Raw genomic sequence first — 22,458 nt, 5'->3', positions numbered from 1 at the left:
AGCTCAGTGCTGTAGTGTGTGATTGAAAATCTGAATCCGTGCCTCCATTTAAAATGGATTAAGGGGGAAGTAAGAGTGTAAAGAGCAAGTGGAGTTTGTGTGCGCACTATTCAAGAAGGGGAAGGAGATAAAGATTAAGGGAGGAGAAAACCTAATCAGAAAAATACATTTGACTTTTCCACCATCCTTCAAAATCTATTAACAAACTGTAAGAGACTGAAGGGAACTTGCCTTCTCCATATTCTGTACCCTGCTCTCCAAACGGTAGCCAGGTTGGTCTGAAGTAGAATGCACTGGCTAAATCAAACCAGTTGCCATTGCATTCCCTATTTTTTGAGAGTCATGCATGGTCACAGCATGGCTGTCTGGAGACTGCTTACAAAGCAAAAATAGCACTATGCTTGTAGCAGATACTAACCGAAGCCTTCGTATCTGGGAAGGATGAAACACTCTTCTCCCTACAGGGGTCTGTTCAGATCGGAGGTAAGGGCACACTGGCAGCACAGCATTTGGATTTGGAGGGCTGTTCTGTCACAGCGCTGGGATGCAACAGGATTTGGGTGGCCCAAATTCTGCAGTGCGGTAGGTGGCCTACAGCAGCGTTTAGTATTACTGAGATGAGTAAGAGTACCTGCAGGATGGCTCCTCCACAAGGGATTGGAAAAAGCTTTCTCAATCCTGCACATTTGGTCAGTACGGAAGGCTTTTTTAATTTCATTTAGGAACCAGCTTAGCTACTGTCTTTTTTCTGTGTTCTTCACAGAATGCAACATAAATAGGAGAAAATAAATCTTGGTTGCCTGTTGTGGTTTGTGAGAAACCTCGATCAATGGATTGGCTGTGTCTGAGCTTGTGTATTATGCTTTTAGCATAGGCTCAACTTAAAGAAAAAGCTTGTGAATATTCTGTCTCTGTGTATGGGGGAAGAGAGGGTATAACTGAGATGTCATGTTAGGAACCCAAGCGTGGATTCTAGATACCGAGCTGAACTGGGACTGTTAAGCTGACCTGGATGGAAAACTGCAACTGTGTGGGGTTTCTGTATCTGTGAAAGGGAGCACAGCCAAACTGAGCTTTTGTCCTTACCCCTGCTGGCCTGTCTCTCTTCTCTCTGCCTGTAGATCTGAACTCCTAAGAACTCAGGCCGTCGGTCTGATGGTTGTTTCATGTAAGTTCACTCCTGCATAGAATCACATTAACTTCAGTGTTTGAATGCAGTTTTCATCCTCATGGAACAACTGGTGGATCAGCCTTAGTGTAAGATGTGCAGGGCTTAGACCACAGGTTACAGTGGCATGAAGTGCATTGAGTGGGTCAAGTTAATGGACTTCAACTGAAGCAGAAACAAACCTCACAAATTTAATTGGTATTATTAGGTGGATCAATGTTTGCTTACTTTGCTCCTGAGACTTTTTAGCATTCAGGAAGGAAGTGTTACACAGCCTGCCTCTCTCATTTTAGAACAACAGAGATGAGAGAAGCAGCTATTGCCAAATGCGAAAGGGCAAATGAGAACTTTTTTTTAAGCGTGCTTGGAAAAGTTTAGAAATTTGTGGTTTATGTTAGTATTTTTTTCTAAAGGTGTGTCTTGTTCTTGATTGTTACTGAAGTAAAACCAATTTGAGATTTTTCTGCCATAAAGATGCTTTTTCGTAGAGCTGTGACATCAATGGAGAGAGAATCTGCCTGAAAATTTAAGAGGTAAAGGGCTTAATCTAAATAAACTGCTCAGAACTTTGTGGTCTTTTAATTGCTGAGATAATTAGAGATGCAACATCAAGACTATTTAGTTCAAGCAAAACTAGAAAGAATGAAAATGAATGACTGAATGCCAAAAGGAAAATGCAAGGGTGAGTTTAAAAAAATGTATGTCCATTTCATTCTATCCTGTAAAAATGCAAAGTGTACAATTCTGCTTTCCTCAAATTTTGGTTTTTAATTCTTAAGTTTCTTGGCAAGGACATAGCCAAAAGACTTCTAGCTGAAAACCTTCCTGGTGGTGACATTCTTTGGCATCTTTGACATTTGACAACAGCAAAATAGAAGTTTCTTTAATGCTGTTTCTTTACTTTTAGAAGCAGAATAATAGCTTACATTCTGTTGATATAGAGTCCTTGATTGTCTTCTGCTTTGGCCTTCTCGAATTGTAAGAATCATTTGATAACTAAACTTACATCATTAGGGAATGTGGGAATATTTTTTTCAGATGAAATCTGGAACCGTTTAAAGCAAACTAGTATAAGAATTTTTGCAGTTCTCTACATTGGCATTGGTCTTCCCCTGATCTTTCAAGTTACATTAGTAATACTAGTGAAAATGCAGCACAGTAGTTTTTTTAAAAATAAATATGTTTACAGGTGTTAATATTCCAGCCTTCTTTTCCCCCTTGCCCGCTTCCACCATTTTCATTGCATCAAAAATTTGGTATTCTATATTGTTCTCTTATAGGATAAGAAAATTGCTTGCGACAGCATTTATCTTCATCATTGGACTTCGAAGCTACTGATAAAACTTTGTTCAGAATATACTTTCAGTTAGATTGTATTTCTGGATGACAGAACTTGGTTCTGAATCACCTTTCCCCAAATTGGCAAAATATCTTCCTGTTCTATAAAATTATTTTAGGTGCCCCCTCTTTTTTTTGGTCATAGGTATATCTGGCAAACAAAGCAGGGCGGGGGTTTCCACCTTGCAAATGAGCTTTGTATGCTTGCATCAGGAAAACTAGACCATGTGACATAATTCTTAAGCTCCTCTTCTGTCTCCCCAAAACGATGTACATCATTTGGTTCCTAAACAAGATCACAGGTTAAATGAAGTCTGGGGAACCTATAAGATACTTATCCATCTCAAGTTTTCCTTAGATTTTTATTTGGCTTGCTCATTCTGTTTTTTGTTCCAGCTTGCTTCTGAGGTGAGACCAAGGAAAAAATGAATTCTGTAAGCACCACATGAACAATACTTTATGCATATTTATTATGCAGACAAAGGGGATTTATTTCAATTGTTTGTTACTGTCATAATTTAGGGTTAACTGCCCAGGGTTCTTTGCTTCCCTTTCTGTTTTGCAACACTGAGTAATACACATCTGACTTGGATTTTGTGAAAGGGGGGAAATAGTTAAATATGTATTTGAATTATTCATGTTTGAGAACTTTTTATTGGGCCTTTTGTTAAATCCCGATTTAAAAATACTGTATTACAGCTTTAAAATCAGATTGTTCCATTGGAAATTTTTATTATTTTATCAGCATTTCAAGGCTTTTGACTACAACTGAGATAATAGTGGAGCGGTACAGCACTGGAAAGAACTTGCGGGAGAAAGAGAGCTGCACGGAAGCATACACTAGTTCTGTTACATAGTTAACACGTAGTTTGAAATTTCTGTATCTTTCACTTTCTTGTAACTTTACATACGCTGATTTATCCTAATTTCCTCTCTTTTAATGACCCATTATGCAGTATCTGCAAATTCTTTTCTTGAAATGTCAGTTCATCATTTAGCAGCACGTTCTTTGTTCCAAACCCTCCTTTTTCTCTGCCATGTTTCTAGCAATTGTGCAAGAAAAGTATTCAGGCAGTCACCTGAAAGATGCCCTGAATGCATTCTGTGGAAATCTATATAAAGATGACAACCAGTCCTGTTACACAGCCACCCTGAAGCCTTTTGAAGTGACTAGGATGGCAGCAGACAGGGAAGCAAACCCTGGCTGCTGCAACTACATTTTGAAGCCTGTTGGATTTCAAAGCTGTTGCATTCTTGTTGTGGCAGCAGCGTATGCCAGCATTCAGTGGAGTTCTGTGATGGGGATGAATATCAAATAGCAGTTAAATTGCACCTTTCTACCCCAAATCTTTTGGAAATTGATATAAACTTGAATCTATCGCTTGCAATAAACATGCATCTGTCACTTGTAAAGCAAAAGGTTCAGTCTGCAACTTACTGATCTTTACTTTTCATTTTGATAGGAGGAAGGAATTTCAGCTGAAGTCCTCTTTAGTTTTTAAGAGTATTTTCGTATCCTGCTGTGAGCTAAGTTGCATGTTTATTACTTCACAGGGCAAATGTGTGCTGTCTAAACGAAACAACCCCCCCCAAAAAAAACCCAAATGCTAATTACTGTGACCTGTCATTGCTATGGAATGTTGCAACATCAGAATGCCTTGGCAACTAGACAGCAAGGTTTTTGCCCTGTGTGAAATATCACTTTTAAAGCAATGTCTGGTTCAGAAGAGAATGTGTGAAGTAAGGTAGATAAATTAAACATTTAAATGTCAATAGGCTAATATTAAATGGGGACTTTTAAAAAGAAGGCAGCATACACTACAGTTCTAAAAATAAATATTCAGGAATATTCCCTTTATTTTAAAAAAAGTGGTAAATTTGTATCTAGCAGAATTTAAACTTAGGTGATTAAGTAAATTATGGTGCTTTTGAAGAGATTTCACATTAAAAATGATGAAAAAAAGCTGTGCAATAGGGAGTAGAAAGTGTGTTTTTATTAGAAATTACTATCTCTAAACTGCAGCTATGTGGGACTCACTTTATTCTAGATCACTGCAAATTTTCATATGTGTAATAGAATTAACAGCTGTAAAACTAAATGATAATTGAACTCATGCAGCTAGCATTAAAATACAAATAAAATTATATCAAGTAGCAGGCAACAGAACGTTTCTAAATGCAATTATGTGAGTCCTTCCAGACACTTGCAAACTTGTGTTTAGTAAACAAATCATAATTTTGTTAATAGCTATTTCAGCTTTAAATCCCAGGGCAATCCCAAGGCATGGAAGGAGAGACTGCCACAGAGTGGCTTTCAGCTTATTTACAGTTTCTTCTACACTGCAATAAAAAGAGTGAAATGCATGCAGTTCTGAATTGGGCAGGAGAAGCAACACATCCAACTGCACCACTGTTCAGCATAATGCAGTTTAGCATCTAATTAAACAGAGGCCTTACATTTTTTAACAAAAAGGGAAGCTAGAAGCATTGTGTATTTCAGATCCCTGATGCATATAGCCCAGGAGCAGAACACAGCCCACAGAGCAGTGAATTTGTGATAGTGGCGGTTGATGACTTGGGGGCTACCCCATGTGGACAATATGACCATCTCCAAGGCAGGGCGTGAGTCCCAGCTGGACAGCTAAAAACAAAATGCTCTAGCTTCCTGGCTGGTTGGTCAGGAGTCTAGCTGTTCTCTCGAGAGGAGAGCGCGTGCTGTCTCCTGGTTGCTGGGCTGACCGAATACAGCACTACTGCCGCTAGTGTACCAGAAATTCACTGTCATATCACAGTTCACTTCCCAAAAGCAAGACTCGCAACAGCAGGGAAGAACGAGTTTATCGGGAAGCTGGGTGGGAGTGAAGGATGGGTTGGAGGAGTCTAGGACATGAGGGTGTGCTAGGGGAACATGGTAGAAAAACAACAGAGAAGAGAATGAGGAGTGTTATGGAAAGGGACAGATAAATGTGATTTCTGTTGGGAGGGGGCTTTTCGTAGGGAATGGTACCTATTTAACAAAAAGCAACCAAAGTTTAGAGGAGGGAGTGAGGGGTGCTAACCAATTTAAAGGCAACATGTTATATATGCTTCCTTTTTCATGTTTGTGTAGCACTGTTTGAAGTACTGTTTCAAAGTATTTAGAAGTATTACTGTTTCAAACTCTGAAGTAAGGAGTTGCAATATTAATGTTACATGAACGCAGAAAAATTGTGATAATCCTTCTGGTGTCAAGTTTGATATTCCTGTTCCAGAGCGTTTTACTAATTTGCCATATCAAATTACAGGTTTATTCTGAGCTGAAGAAAATGTGAGACTGCAGTGGTAACCACTATTTCCTTTCATAACTATCCTGCTTATTTTTAAGTAGCAGTTAAGGTTTCTAATGTGATTGTCAGGCTGTAACTCATTCTTATTTGCTTGTTTTGCAGCCATCGGATGCTTTGATATTGGGAAAGATAAAAAATGTGGACTGTGTGCTCTTGGCAAGGTAAATGAGCATTTTAAGGGGTTTTATATTATGTGTCTTAAAGTTTTCTCAAAAGTTTTTTCTTTTTACAGTAGGTGAATTGAATTTTTACTCCGACTTCATCTTGCTCTGTGTTGTTGCTAGCAAAGTCCAGCAGAAGTCTGGGTTTTTTCCCTGAACAAATTCGATGCTGCGGGGACTGAGAGTATTAAAAATACCATCTAGGTTAGAAAGAGAAATCCAGTGGGGGGTGCTGCCCTAGTAAGAACAGCAACCTGCAAGGCAACCGACTGCTCTGACGGTGCCTGATAACCTTAGTAATCTGTCTGCTCCCTGTGTTTGCAAATTTCCTTTGTGATACTGGGAAATTGCCAGATGAACTGTGTCTCTGGTACCACTGCAGACTCTTCCAAATAATTCGCTTTGATTATTGAGTCCTCTGACTATTACCTTTATTGCTTAGCAGGCTGCATCCCATGTAGTTCCTCCTCCCTGGGTCATTTTTATTCAGACATCTCTTACCATACTCAGAAGAGACTCTGGATGCAGGAACAACAGATGAGTGCATGGAAATTTCACAGTAATGTAACATCTAGGACCAATGTGCTACTAGATTAAACATAAGATTATGAACACTTCTCAGCATCTGATCAGCATGGGCAGAGCCAGGTGCTGATAACAGGGTCCATCAGCAGTCCCAGACAAGTCGAGGTGATGAATCAAGTCCAGGGAGTCCAGACAGGAGCAGTAGGAGATGGTGCCAGAGACAGGGTTGGAGACAAAGCTGCAGCGTGTGTCCAAAGTCCGTCAGAAAACAGGTCTGGAGACAAACTACGGCATAGGTCTGAAGGCCATCTAGGAGACAGGGCTGGGGACAGGCACACCTGTGACATAGCTCAGGCCAGGAGTGAAGGCTGGGGCCTGAGCCTGGAGGCGGGAGCACCTAGGCCCACAGGCACCGGGTGTTTGGGTGGAGGTCCAGGCTGAGGCCGGCCAGGGCAATTATGACCCAGTGGTGCACTCAGGGCTCCGATTCTTTTCATGCCAGTATTTTTCCGTTAAGCTGCTGACTGTTACCATCTCAGCAGCTACACTTCTGTCTGTGGTTTTACTTTTCTTATCTTGCATGGACTTTGCTCGTGTATTTTATTACACCTGGACAACACTTTTCTCATTTTCTCAAATGAAATGCTAAGCCAAGGTCTCATAGTTGTGCTATATCAAAGTAGGCCTTGGGCTACAGATGGCTGAACAACTTGGCTGTGGTTTACATCCTTATTGGGATTTATGACCATTTACATATAACCCCCGTGAGTTTACTTTTGGAGCTAAGGTACCTGCAACTTCACTTTGTGTTTTGGGAAAAATGACAGAGTTGCTCATGATTGCCAGATTAAAAAAAAAGGGCATGTATATTCTAGAAAAGGATTATGACAACAATTGCAACATTAAACAATAAATCTACATGCCTATAGCTTATCAGAAATGCTAATGACAACATGGGAATCCTGCCTGACAATGCTTGGTCATGTGTGCAACTCCCAGTTCCCAACTGATCAAGTTCTTAAGACCTTTTGGTCTCTGTGAAAGAATCAATGGGGAAATTAAGTTCTTCCTTTCCTCTTACATGCTTGAAAAAAAATTTCAAATGTGTTTAATCATTATGGGAGTGATGTACCTCTGTAGTGATGACAGAGGTAACACAAAAGCTTGTGCTTATAAGATTAAGTATTTCCTGTCTTGGTGAAAAAACATACTGCAACAGTGTGAAGTCATTCTTCTAATTTATGAAAGCTGTCAGATCACTTTAAGAGCAAAGAGAAAAATGTGGTGATTCTACTGTTTTCTTTGGGAAGGTGACAGATTTTAAAAAAAAAAGCATGTTCTTTCTGTTTTTAATTTCCTGTGATGTGCTGTTCTTTTCTGGGTGGGAGAATACAAACAGCACTTCTAAGCAGAAAATTTGTAGAGGTGTATATAAATCTTACAAATTTGTTTTAGTGTATGGAAGATTTAATTTGCTACACCTGGGTTTTCAGAACTGACTTACAAAATTCAGAGAAAAATGCTTTTTGTACTCTTGAAGCAGCTAAAGTATATTTGGATTGTATTTTCATGATTCTTTTCATTACAGTCTTGAATTTAAAAATTTTTCATTTAAAAAGAAAACTACACCACTATTTCTTAAACCAAATACTGAGAAAATCTTAATACAGTTAGGAAAACAAACAACACTGGAAGTAGCTGAAATGATCAGTTCCACTTCCAGCGTTGCTAGGGAAATTACATTTCCTGGAATTCTCTTTATCTGGGAGAAGAAAGGCAATTTCAGTCTGATTTATTTTACTCTCTTGCTACATGTATGTTTGCAGGCATGGAAGGCATCATACAATTATGCCATCGAACGTCAATTACCGTGCCAATATCTGGGCATTAAAAGAAGAAAATTGTTCACATGTATTAGTGACTACTGCGTGTGGTTCATTACGAGAGGAAATACAACCTGGTGATCTTGTCATAATTGATCAGTTCATTGACAGGTGAGTAACATTTGTTTTTAATTGCGTTCTTAGTTTTGGGGGAGAAAAAAGGGGCAAGTGGGGTTAAACCATATAACAACATGCTAATGTTAAATCAAGTTTTTGTGGAATGAGGTGATAGCCTCAGTTCTTATACCAAAAAAGTGAGATTCATACAAGAAGTCGTGACAGGAAACAGGAATGAAATTACAAGAAGCCCAGCTCTAACAGACGTAGAAGAAATACCAGACTTTGAAGAATGGCCTCGAATGAACTGAAATACAGCTCCTTGGGAAGAGTCTTCTGAAGAGAAGAGACCTCCTATTCTCAGATGTGGGGGACAAACATGGGTAAGAGCACAGGCTGTTGTAAGTTTTAAGAAGAATCTGAAATGAGATGGAGAGGTGCAAGAAAACATAGTAGGAGCCAGGTAGGAAAATATATGCAGTAATAATGAGGCTCTACAGAAGAGACATCAAATGCAACACAGTGGGAAAAGAGAGGAGGTTGTTTTAAAACAAGGTGAGATGCCCACATATTTGATTTGCTAAGAATCGTAAGAAGTAAAATTTTTCCAAAGTCTGTGTACTCCAGTCAGTCTTCCCCTCGTTGATTATCTGATGTTTAGAAAAATTCAAGCAAACAGCCAGGGATGGAAAAGCTACATTTAAAGATCACCAACTACACCAAATACTTAAAAAATATAGTTGCACTTTTTAAGAGGTAAATTTATTGTTAGTACTTATAGGTGTACTATATCTGGAAGTCCTACCGGTATTCTACACAATTTTAAGTGTTTGGAATGGTTTATGCAACTTCATTGTGTTTTTGTGAGGCTGCTGGCAATATTTCATTGCCAACTGAACATGTATACCTAGGTTTGTTCTCTGCAGCGCAGTGCTATTCAAGTTTTGACTTACTGACATGTTTTTGTGTGTAACTGAAATGCTTTTTCTTCTAAGGGAGTATGTTTTAAGTACAGTATATCTAAATGACTAAGTACGCTGCAGGAGCAAGTCTCATACAAACTACTTGCTATTATACTAGAGTTGATTTATGGATGGAGAGCAGCTGTATTGCTGACAATGGTCTTTTTTTTTCTTTTTTGCAAGTCTGAAAGTATTTAGGCTGATCGCTTTTTTTAATACAGATTACATCATGATCACCCTTATTCTGCCAGTAGTAAGTAATTTTAGTATTGATACTGATTTATGTAGGAAAGATACTGAACATACTTGGGTACATGCTTTGGATGACTGCAAGTAGAGCACCAGTTATTTTGACAGCATTATCATCTAGCAGACTCCTAGGTATGTGAGGGGAGCCTGACCATGCTAAGCTGTGAATTGTATGCATGGTAAGAAGTACCATGGCCCAGAGAGCCTGCAGTTTTAAATAAGAAACAGTTGGAATGATTGCAGAGTTATTACCTGCTATGGATGAGGGTGGAAGTATGGAGAAACTACCTCTTGCAGGGGTCAGCAGAAAGACATTAACAGAGCCAGGAAATGAATCCAGATACAAAATCAGAGACATCCTTCATCCAAAATGTCATTATCGGAATTAACAGTTCATTTTGAAGTTAGCTAATCTCCTCCCACGGCTTTAAATTTCCAAGCGCTTGCCAGTCTGCATCATAACTTCTGAGCTGGAAAAGAAATAATCAACTTGGTTAAGTTTGGGTTTTAAGAACATGTCCCTTTCGAGAAGGAAAAAAAAGGTTATAAACAAATCAGTATGTTTATCTATGTGAAGATGAGTGAAAGGACAGGAATCATTTACATTGCAGCAAAGAAGGCAAATAGTATGTTGGGCTGCATTAGTAGGGGTGTTGCCAGCAGGCTGAGGGAGATGATCCTTCTTCCCCTCTACTCAGCACTGGTGAGGCCACACCTGGAGCACTGTGTCTGGTTTTGGGCTCCCCGATGCAAAGAAGGACATGGACATACCGGAGAGAGTCCAGCAAAGGGCCACAAAGATGCTGAAGGGAATGGAGCATCTCTCCTATGAGGAAAGGCTGAGAGAGCTGGGACTGTTCAGCCTGGAGAACAGAAGGCTTAGGGGGCATCTCATCAATGTATATAAATACCTGAAGGGAGGGTGCAAAGAGCATGGAGCCAGGCTCTTTCCAGTGCTGCCCAGTGGCAGGACCAGAGACAATGGGCACAAACTGAAACATAGGAGGTTCCCTCTGAACATTAGGGAACACTTTTTCAGTGTGAGGGTGACTGAGCACTGGCACAGGTTGCCCAGAGAGGTGTGGAGTCTCCCTGCTTGGAGATATGCAAAAGCCACCTGGGTAACCAGTTCTAGGTGGCCCTGTGCGAGCAGGGGATTGGACCAGATGACCTCCAGAGGTCCCTTCTAACCTCAACCATTCTGTGATCTGTGTCTTCATTTAGAGTTCATTCATGTGGTCACTAGTAATGGCATAGCCCATATATGAGCAATGTTTCATTTGGGCAAGTAAGTTTTCATTTTGATATGAAAGAATGAGAACTTACGGGGACTTGTTTCATGGCTTCAGGAAACCAAGAAGCTTCTCAGAAAAGCACGTGAGAATGTTTCAGTGTGGAAAATTATATAATACTAATTTTAAAATCATTACTAGCTTGCTCTTTAATTCAGAAAACTGACAAGTCATAATAGTCTGTTTCATTTGACAATTTGATTTCTGTGATAAGTCTTTTTCCCTGATGGTCTTTGCCAGTGGTTGTTAGACTGCTGGTTCTTTGGAGGTGGGGTCTGCATGTTTGTCTTTCACAGGGTAGTATGATCTGTAAGAGTGATTGCATTATATACCATAAATCATTAGAAAACAATGCTGCTGATGGGAAGATACTTTCATGGGACAAAACAGATTAATTGTCCACCAAAGTCTGAAAAGATGCAATTTTTCTGAAAAACCTTCTAATGAAAGATCAGAGTCCTGCAAACAAACTATGTCAGCAGTCTTGGAAAGAAAGTACTGGTTAAACCTGCAAAAACAGCTGGTTATTTTTGTTGAAAGGTATCCTGGTTTCTATATAGTGATTAACCCATGCCAGGCACTACATAGGAAAGAGGCCTTCCCTAGATGGGAAGGATTTACTCAAACTGCCATTAAAATCAGTGCCTTCTAGGTGCCCAGGTACCTTTTGGTATCTGGGCTCTAGTTCTCAATAAGGAGCACATCATGATTCTCCTTTCAGGTATGAAACAAGAAGAAGGAATAGTGAATGGGAGTGGGAGAAGACATAGAATTGAGCAGAAAGCTGTAGGCAGCAATTGTAATTTGCTCCCCTTGGGCATTCACACTGTGGCATTAATGACAGGATCTCAGTGTATGGAGTTGTGTAGGACTTCTGCCTAGTTTAGGGCATAGGTTTGACTTATACTGGGGAACACTGAATAGGTGTAATTAGAACTATATAGCATTTCCAAACTTTTGAGAGCTTAATTCTGCAGATCATTAACACTCCTAGTAAGTGTTTGATTTCGTATATAGTCTCTGCTTTCTTCATGCTTATCTATTAGTGTGTGTGTTTAAACAATAAAAGGTACATTTTTTTTAAACAAGTACCAAAATATTTACATGGTGTTCTCCCTACTTCCAAGTCCAAAAGTAACCACAGGTGCTATTACAGGGTACAACAGTTGTTCTTTTCTTTGAAACAAGTGACTAAAAATCTAGAAGAAATTTTTTTATGCCTTTGGCTCCTGTTAGTTTATTACAGCGCTGTTAGTCACCTGGCTGGATCAGACTGATTAGGGGCTTTTTCATTGTTTCTGTTTTGTTTGCTGCTGATGTTTGCTAGGAGAAGAACTAGTAAGAAGGTAACTACTTACTTAAGTGATTCAGCTCAGTTGGGAAGGTGCAGAAAATAGCTTCATAAAAGAAATCCTGTAACAGCTGCCAACTTCATTGTTTGAATTCTTTGTGTCACATACACCACTACAGTTATTACAGTATTGTTACACTCTGTAAAATTTTTCATGGGAGAATTTTCTTTCCGTGTCCCTGAAGAGGCAGAGTATGCTGAGACTGCTTTTTAAACAGCAGATGCCAGTGTGAATTTTCATTTTGTTCTTTAATTACTGATAGCTTGTTGATAATTCAACACTACTGGAAGAAAGGGGAAGGTGATGATGCAAGTGGTAGAGGACTGTTTGTCACAGTGGAAATGATTGATTTGTTCACTTATTTGGGTTGGATTTTGCTTCCTAGCATCAGCCATAGTCAGCATTGCCAGAAAATCTTGTGTAACTGTGATAAAATCAAAATGAAGGAGTGAAAGCCACCCTACTGTCTGATTAGAAATATGGCTATTGCTACAGGATGGGGAATACAAACACCTTCAAAATTGCAGTACATGCAGCTTTAAATTTGAAAAAGCAGTAAGGGCAAGGCAGACATGGCAAAACTACGCAACAGTGCAAGGGTTTGCTTGCACTATGAGAACCACTTCACATGATACGTGCATGGTTACGCATAAGAACATACATGCCTCTTTCCCAAGGAAAGAATTCCCTTTTCTCCTGTACCGTCGTCCCCTGTTTGGCACGGAGGCAGCATGAGGGTCTGGTGAGGGTTCTCTGTAGAGCCCTGCAGAGGTCAGATGGCCAGCAGGAGCTATGCAGCCCTGGTTCTTAGCTGCTTGCTTGTAGTTATCAGTGCTTTCAGGTGCTGCTTCTGATTTCCCGCACTGGGGACATCTCTGTATTTTCCCTTTATGCTATCTTTGATCCATCTGTATTGTACGCTTCTACTACAAATAGTGTGGCTAGTTTCTAGGCAGGCACTTGGTGACTTATTGCTGTTTTAATGTAGACAGTTAGGCAATTGTGTAACGTTCAGTTGTGCTCCGTTGTTAAGCAGGCTCTCCTTCTGATGGAGTGCAGCGGACTTCTCCACATTTAAAAATATGCAATCTAAGGAGCAGATTGTCTTTGAAGAGTGGCTGTTGAGTTCCTTATTTGTTTCCTGCTGGCTCCATAAGGAGTCACTCAGGGTACATGAGGAAGGTCTTGAAACTCCTGTAATGAAAGGAGCCTTAGGCAGATACTATTGTTTGCTCTCTGGCTCTTGGTCTTTATGAGAGTAAGGCAAGGAAAGCGTCTGTGATTCTGGATCCTTCATTATCTCTGCAAGGGTTACAGAAGGAGCAGTATTGCAGCAGTGAAACTTATGTGCTGCTGCCCTGTACCTTGCAGACAGGTGAGTGGGACAGATCAGGATGGCCAACTCCAGACTTGAGTAGCAGGGCTACAGGAAGGAGGAGAGGCTAAAAAGCATTCCTCTATGCCAGCCATTACTTCATAGATAGCAAGAATCAGAGATTGGTTCAAATCTGCCTTTATTCTCAGCCTAAGCCTAGCAACATACAGACACATCAGCTGGCCCCATATCGAATAGCTGTGGCCTTTGCAGAGTTGCAGCCTTCCATGCAAAAGAAAAATTATTGCACTCTGAGTGCAAACATATGTGGCCCTACCATTGTAATTCCCATACAGTTTATAGGTACAGTGCTAAACATAGTGGGATTTCTTTATTAGACCATGCAGTGATGTGGCCGTTCTCTCCAAAGATCATAGGATATCTGAAAGTCAGAGATTAATATTTGTACATATGTGATCTTTCCTCAGGGCTTTTCTGAGTGAAAGGGCCTGACTAACAACATCTGAAATACTATAATGCAGGAAATGGATTATGAGTTTTCCCATTTCCTCCAATTCTAAATAATTCATTAGCAGACACTGAAAAAAAGTGTGTAAAATCAGATACATCCTATTTGCAGCTCTTCAGTATCCCATAAAGGAAAAATTAATATTAGTGTTTCAACCAATTTTAACAGCTGTATCCCATTTTGCATATGTTTTTAATTTGCTGGTCTCTTTTCCTATTTTATAATCTCATCCTTAAGGCTACCCTATTGGTTCTTTTTTTTTTTTTTTAAATCTACTCTAACATGTAATTTCTATTTAAAACCTTCTTTTACATATTTGCTGGTGACTTGGGTGGGGAACTGTTGTGAGCAATATTATCAGCAGAAATTTTGTATTTTAACCGTGGATTGAATTTGGCTGTTGCCTTACTTTTCTCCTATAAAGTAGAATATGTGACATACTGGGGGGAAGAAGGGAATGTCTCAAAGAATTTTGTTCCAGAGGGTTTTTGCCATCCAGTTTGCTAAATTAGCTTGAGGCAGTGCATTTGAAGGAAACGTGATAGCAGGTAACAGTTCCAGTAGTTGTCAAAATGGCATGCTGTATGGTAATTTCTGCAGCATGTTTGACCATTTCCATGCAAGGAAACAGTTTCTCAATTGAAAGAAGAGAGAAAAAGGATCCTTCTACTCGCAAGCTGCTAATGCACGTGTGTAATCTTTCTGAGAATGCGAAGACGTCCTGTTCCAGGGTTTTTCTGGTTGAATTCACACCTCTTTTGTTCAGGAAGGTGTTCTTATAAATTTCCATCCTTTCAACGTAGGAATGCAATAATATGAAACAAGCTCTATTTTGACTGGCTTTGTGGTAATTCAGACTTGATTCCTTCCCTTCCTGAAAGCTTACTGTGCTCTTTTTTTCAGAGGTTACTTGCCTGACTATTAAATTTAGCTGATTTCTTTTGGGTGGAATCGCAGCATCATGTGGCTGTCATCCAGGAACAAATCAGCATTTCAGTGCCTTGCTAACAATAGATTTTCTCTAATTAATTGACAATGCGCTACTGGAGTAACAGTTTTATACTCTTTAGCTCAATTCTGAAAGGTTTGTACAGAGGCAAAACAGGATTACAGGTGGTCATTAGTATCGTACTGATATTTTTGTTCCCTGCCAGGAATGCTATGTTTTTGGATTTGTGTAAATTTCTTGCTTTCTCTTCTGTTTTCTCCCTGTTCCTCTCTCTGAGTGTGTTTTCTGCTTTTCTAGGACAACTAAAAGACATTGTACTTTATACGATGGGCAGCATTCCGCTCTTTCAGGAGTGTGTCATATTCCAATGGCAGAGCCATTCTGCACCAAAACCAGAGAGGTTAGTAAGTTTTGTAATAGTATTTAGAAATGTTATTTTTATGGCACTTATTAATGATATAGTAGTCCAATTCCCCAACACTGGACACCTTTAAGATGCAGCTGGAGAGGGTGCTGGGCCATCCTGTCTAGATTGTGTGTTTGCCAAGGAAGATTGGGCCAGGTGATCCTTGAGGTCCCTTCCAACCTGGTATTCTGTGATTCTATGAATTATGCATTGTTAGAATACAGAAGCAATCTGCACTTCTTTATTCCTGTTTCTTAGATATGTCATGGTATTAAGGAAAAATGCAACATTTGGAAGGCATGGGAAGTAAAAGATCTTGTGCCTATAGGAGCTGTCTTCCTAAGGGAGGTATGCAGAAGATGTCATTTGGCAACCTAGATTTCCCCGGGGTTTTAATAACAGGACAAAAGATCTTTATTTATCAGGTAACAAGCCAAAAGAGCAACGAAGTGGACAAAGCAGGAAGATAGAATTAGGAATTAGTTCCTTTTTGTTCTGAATAAAACTGCACCTATGGTAGAGGCACTCTGCATACTTAATAGAAAGAATTAAATAAATAGTACTTTAGCATTCACAGAAATTGCAATATTGCATTTGTGGTTCTGTGCATTGTAGCAGTGGGTGATCGTGGAGAGTCAAGGCTTAGTTTGAAGGATGTTAAACATAGAAACAAGCCAAATTACAGTAGCCTTTTTTTCTTAACTGTTGCTCTTAGTTTTGTCACTTCAGGATTTCCAGGCTTCAAAAACGCTTAGACTAAGTAGTCTGAAACAGTGCTCTGTTTTTTAACACCTTTATAAGCTTCTGGGAGGAGTGTATCTGTGAGTAAATATGCCACCTTAACATATTATTAGACCTCAGGAAAAGGGAAGGTGATGACTGACCTATGCATTTTGTGCTGTTGTGTAATGCTCTGATCAGAAGCTGCAAGGAGGTACATTCTCTAGGAGCACAGGAATGCTTACAGAATCAGTCATATCTGTCTAAGAGACTTTCCCTCTGTGCAGTCAATTACTACACTGAGCAGGACAGAGCCGTGAAGCAGGTGGCCCAACCTGTACCCAGAGCATGTACAAATGTTTGTATACTGAGCTATTCGGCTCTTGTCACCAATTCACTTCAGTGTCATTAAAGGCTATTTTTGTTAATTGGCTAGACACGGTGGGATTTCCACGACAGGTCCACAGTACTGTTAGTAGAACAATGCTTCAGTGCACTGGGAATCAAGGTGTTTTGCAATGAATTAAAGACATTTTACATCTCATGAGGAAACAAACCACTGCATATTATACATATGCATGCTTTTGCCCTTCTTCCATTGAGCAGCAAATTTTGCAAAATACTTTGCATTTTTCATGCAACAAGAGCCTAGCCATATGCTCTTACCAAAGATTAGTTGGCATGTAGTTTCTTGCTGACTTTGAGCATGATGTCATGTCACAACAGATACAAGGAGTTTGAGAGCTAACTGTACACTTTCTGAAATGGATTAAAAACAGTGTTATTACTGAAGTGATTGGCAGTTCTTCACACTGTGTTTCTTCCTTATTTTTTAAAAAAGGTAAGTAGACATGCATAAGCCGTTTCCTGAGGCTGCAGGAAACATACACGAAGGCTAGTTTTCATTCGATTATTAAGTAGCTAGAGACAATGATCTTTGGGTATTATATTTTTTTGAAAAACCAGCGGAGAAATGCTCCTTTTCAAACGGAGAAAAAACATTTAGGTACTTCCCAGTCTCACATGTGATCATTATCTCATTAGCCTATGTGTTCTAATCAGCCTAACAGATGTTTTAAGGAACATGTGGTTTTGAGCTCTTAGTGATGCTGAAAAGGGATACTTTCACTTCATTTGAAAAATACCAGATCAAAATGACTTAAACTTTTCTCCTGGAATTATCCCTGAAAATTTTTGGGATCATTTCATCAGTTTATCCTAATTCAGGGGAATTTCATAGATAAATGCAATAATAATAAAGCCAAAACTATTAATGTAATAGATTAATTAAGGAATTTCACATGAAAACATCTGAAAACTTTATATTAAATTGCATTTGTGCAAATACATGAAAATACTCTGGTTTATTTGGTTTATGCACTGTAAATTAAATGAGCATCTGAAGTGTTTATGTTTCCTCCAACTGCAAACTTTTTAATAACGTAGGGTGCCTTGGTTATTACTGCTTTCAGAAACTGGGACTCACTGCAGCATCTTACAGGGAGTAAAGTTGGAACTTTGTAAAGAGTTTTGGGGAAATACTGCTCAACTGTGGTTTAAATCAAATCACAATTGAAGTTGTCTATTGATTTATTAACAACGTGTAATTAACTGGCAATGCGTGAAATCATATACTCAGAATGAATATCAGCAATAAAACACAATATTAGGTGTGATTCATATTAGATTAACTTACAGCATTTTAATAAACACCTACAAATTTCTTAGTGTCCTTCTGTGGCTAATTCCCAGAAGCTCTGCTTTACCCCTCCATGCATATTCGCGCAGTTGCATGCACAAATACCCTTCCCGGCCCGTGTGAGTTACATGCACACCCACCCTCTTCTGGGAGTGCAGGTTTACCTGTTCACACACATCTGCAGTGGGAGCAGTGCTTGTGCTGCTCCACACAATCCACGGATCCACATGCCAGCGAGGAGGCACCCCACAAGATCACACAGCACACTCGAGGTACCGCTGCTCGTTGCACCCGTGTGTGGCAGGTGGACCAACCAGCTGGAGTGCAGGCTTCTCACAGCATTTTCCGGGGAAGCTGCTCCACCTGGCCTGTGTGAAGGTCATGATGCTGACAAGGCAGCTTCAAGTGGTGTCAGACTAGGTCTTCACTGCTGCTGTATTATGAAGGTCTCTCCTGTCCTGTAACAATTTTTCATGCTGCTTTTATACTTCTTTCCAAACTTTTCTTTTCTGTTGATGGTCATTTTAAACAGATGTCATCATAGTACTTTCCCCTTCCTATTCAGGACTGTTACAGGTGTCCTAGTCTCATTTACACATGCTGGTACACTCTTATTCCTACTGTATCAGCTGGTGTTACCCAGGCCGTTTACCAAGAGAGAAAGTCATGATGATTCTGCCATATACAAGGTCCTAGTTGGAACTGTGAAGACTAATGTGAAGTACATGGTATATGTAAAGTGTACAGCTTAGTCACTGGCATGGGAAAATGTGGTAATAATTTCTCTACGGATTCCCAGGGTACTCTTTGAAGTATATGCTTCTCAAGTTTTACTTTCAAAAGTAAATTTCCTATTACTGTTATCATCAGCTCAACTCCACTATGTGGTAATGTAGTGCTCAGTGGAGCACTTTCACCATTCTGTTCTCAATGTAAGCATAGCCTAAATATCATTAAAAAAATTTCTGTTTTCCAGTCTTCTTGGTCTGCATTGAAAACAGTAATACAACTGATACTAACAAAATCAGATGAGTTCAAGATCATTCCTGTTAGTAGGACTATTAATTTCTCTTGCTGGATGAGGAAAATGAAACTGATCCTTGGTTTTGGACAGCTGTTAGCCATGTGAGGCTTGACTGCTTTGTATAAAGCTAATTTCTTTTGTATGTAAGTTTTTTGATAGGATGCAAAAGCAGTGCACCAGGGGAATTCTTTCCTTTTCCTGATATTGGCATGTTTTGCAGGTTCTCATTGAGACTGCCAAGAAGCTTGGGCTCCAGTGTCATTCCAAGGGGACAATGATCACAATCGAAGGCCCACGTTTCAGTTCTCGAGCAGAAAGCTTGATGTTTCGCAGCTGGGGAGCTGATGTTATCAACATGACCACAGTGCCTGAAGTGATTCTTGCGAAAGAAGCTGGAATGAGTTATGCTAGTATTGCCATGGCAACAGATTACGACTGCTGGAAGGAACATGAAGAAGCAGTGAGTGAAACTTCTTTTCCTCTGGGTCTTGTCCTGAGAGATCTGGATGAGAACCCGTAGGTATTGATAAGAGATCACATACTGAACCAAATCTGGTCTTACTTACATCAGTATCACTGAGTTATTCTGGATGAACTTGTGAAAGTAAGAACCAAATAAATTGTTGCTACCTCATTCATTTTCATAAACTTGCCTCACTACTAGCAAACCTTTTGTCTCCTCTTAAGTCAATCAGGGGGTCTGTGTGTATGAAGCTCGTAAGCTCTGTGTATGAGCTTGTCGTCCTGTAATTGGTCTGGTGTTTTTTCTTTTGCAACTCTGTGCAAAATGATGTATCTGCTTTAGTTCTCCTGTATGTGTAAAATACAGTCGGACATACACCCACAGAGGAAAGAAGTTTTTACTGGCTAAAAGGATTGTGGCATTTTAAGGCTTCACCCTTTCATTTAGAGATGTTTGAGTTAAATGAATTTATTTGGGTATTTAAAATGTGTGCCATCAAAATTGAGAGACACCACTCAGTTTTATTGTATTTCTAGGTTTCAGTGGATAAAGTTTTGAAGACGCTGAAAGGGAACGCAAATAAGGCTACTAGCATACTTCTTACTGCTATACCTCAGATAGGTTCCATGGAATGGACTGACACTCTGCACACCCTGAAAGTAAGTGCACAATGAGGCTGATAAGTACTGGGGACACTGTATGCATAGGTACACATAATATAGTTATGTGTTCCAAGATGTTTCTGCTTAAATCATAACTTCTTAGAATAAATGCTTCAACAAACCAAATCCATTCAAGATAGGCAAACAAATTCATTAAGACTCTCACAAGCTTTATTGCAAAGATCTAGCTTCAGTTTTACAAGAAGTGTTACAAAAGGTAAAAAAATTAAGGACATCTATATATGGTTGATGAAGTGACTGACTTTAATATGTTTGGTAGCTAACAAGTTGAAGGGCATACAGGGTAACATTTTTCAGTCATTTTCTCTAGTCTTACTGACTGAAACTGACATTCATGATTTATGTATGTAGAGCTCTGATCTTGTAAATATTCTTCGGTGATTTTCTTCTTCAAAAAATATCTCAATGAAATCAGTGAACATACTTACGTGACTAGAGTGAGTTGGCTCAGGTGAATAAGGTGGAGGGGGAAAATTCATCAAGGCTTCACTTCAACTATAGTTACATTTGTCTACATACCGTGGTCCTTGCAGGCTAAGGACCTCTCAAGAAAGCTGAGACTGAAGTGTTTCTTAGGTCCTACCCTTGAATGTCTCTGATGTCAAAGTTGCCTGTCCCTGCATAACATGAGTATTTCATTCACTCTCAATCAGTGCATCTTTAGAGAAAGGTTTCTGTTCTTGATAGCTGTACTTAAAATTGATGAAGAAACATGTAGAAATCACTTTTTGTAAGGAACTTCATTTTCAAAGCATTCTGATTATATTTGTAAAGAGCTTTCTATGAACGTGAAGCATGTAAGCCAGTATGCTAGCCTTAAAAATGAAAATCAAGCTGCGCAATTTTTCATTTGTAGCCTGTGAGTCTGAAGTCCTTAATTTAGTGTTTCAGCAATATGATTGTTGTTCTCAATACCAATAAGCCTGTTACATAGGTTTAGAAAGTTGTAATGACAAGTCCTTGAACTGTTGTAGGGTATGCCCTCCCTGTAATTCTTTTAACTTTTGTGATGTTGGAGGGAGTTGGAGATACTATGCACACGGAAAGAGCTACACATGTTTGCAATCCAAATGGCAGCTATGTAGTCTGCCTTTACGTTGAAAAGTAATTCTGCTCTGCATTGGCAGAGGAAGTGTTCATCCTCTTTGACTTTGTATTTCAGACAACAGTGCAGTGTTCGGTCATCCTGCCAAAGCAGTAACAACCTGGATGGACCTTGAAGGTTGGGTGCTCACAAGGAAGAGTGTATCACTTTTGAACTTCCAGAGGTTATAATATCTTCAAAAATGGTTACAAGCATAAAAGAATGGAGTAAATGTTGACAGATGATAATGTATAAGATGACTGAAGTTAGATTTTGAGTATGTTTTAAACTTGGAACAGCTTTACTGTTGAGCTCAATCAGACAGCGGCTAGGAAAAAAGTCAGTAGTGGGTTGTCATCCTCTATTCAGTGATACCTTTTAGTTGATGGAAGAAAGGAGAGGCTAGGTAATGCTTTGTTGCAGTTTCATAAAATAAGATCTAAGAAAGCAGATTCACAGATATGCTATTTGCTTTGCTATTTCTGCCTCCCATCTTTTCCTTCGACAAGGCAAATGGTTACAATTAACTTCAGAAACATAGTGGAAAAACTGAGCAATTTCAAAACAAAATTATACTATTTTTATACATTATCCTTATTTTTTATTTCAGTGACTTTTTTTTAAAAGCAGTGTTTTTGTTTGTGTGCTAGAAAACATGGTTTAATAATTGTGGTGGTTCTTTCACAGCAGCAGTTGTGTAATAAATGAATGTTCTCATTAAAAAAATTTAGGTAATGCCTAAGCCAAATTTGTGCCTGAAGATGTACTTTTGTGACTTACAGAACTGTGCAGAAAAGTACTTGCTGCCAGTGTCCTGAACACTCTGCTGGCCTTTTTCTGCTTCATTGACCTGAACAACTCTGGTTTAAGTGATGTTTTGTTTTTGTTTTAAGTGATGAATGTGCTCAAGTGCTTTGAATGTATGCATTTCATTTTTTAATACAATTTGAGTTCAATAAAATAATCTGCTGCTTCTTGTCTAGTAAATAAAGCAAATGAAACCTGTGCTTCTCCAAACTGTGTGGAAATTGATTTTTTTATTTATTTACTGTTAGTCATTAGTGAGTGAATTTTGTTTGTCTGACAATGACTTTTGCCATTCGTGGAACAGGTTGGTGGTAATACCTTGTAAACACCACTTCTAGAAAATACTGTGCTGCTTAGAACGTCAGGTTCTAAGTCCCTGAAACAGCAGGGATTGCCAAGACAGAAGTGGATCAGAATGCAATCCAAGCCAAGCAAGGGAGAGATCAGAAATGTGAAAGGTACAGAT

At 39.3% G+C, this 22,458-nt stretch overlaps 1 protein-coding gene across 2 annotated transcripts in view; it reads left to right on the top strand.

The window, feature by feature from the left end:
- MTAP (methylthioadenosine phosphorylase) overlaps positions 1–22,202 on the top strand; it is a 29,178-nt gene extending 6,976 nt beyond the window's left edge. For both annotated transcript variants that reach the window (XM_075137981.1, XM_075137982.1), the window contains exons 3-8: positions 5,935–5,993; positions 8,345–8,512; positions 15,404–15,506; positions 19,176–19,415; positions 19,955–20,077; positions 21,264–22,202. In XM_075137981.1, the coding sequence (XP_074994082.1) occupies positions 5,935–5,993; positions 8,345–8,512; positions 15,404–15,506; positions 19,176–19,415; positions 19,955–20,077; positions 21,264–21,302 (732 nt within the window). In that variant the 3' untranslated portion in view covers positions 21,303–22,202. The remainder of the gene's footprint in view (positions 1–5,934; positions 5,994–8,344; positions 8,513–15,403; positions 15,507–19,175; positions 19,416–19,954; positions 20,078–21,263) is intronic.
- The last annotated feature ends 256 nt before the right edge of the window (positions 22,203–22,458 follow it).

Source organism: Calonectris borealis, chromosome Z, assembly GCF_964195595.1.
Source record: "Calonectris borealis chromosome Z, bCalBor7.hap1.2, whole genome shotgun sequence".
Classification (NCBI taxonomy): Eukaryota; Metazoa; Chordata; class Aves; order Procellariiformes; family Procellariidae; genus Calonectris; species Calonectris borealis.
The sequence above is the reverse complement of the archived record's forward strand: the minus strand, read 5'-3'. Positions and strand labels throughout refer to the sequence as shown.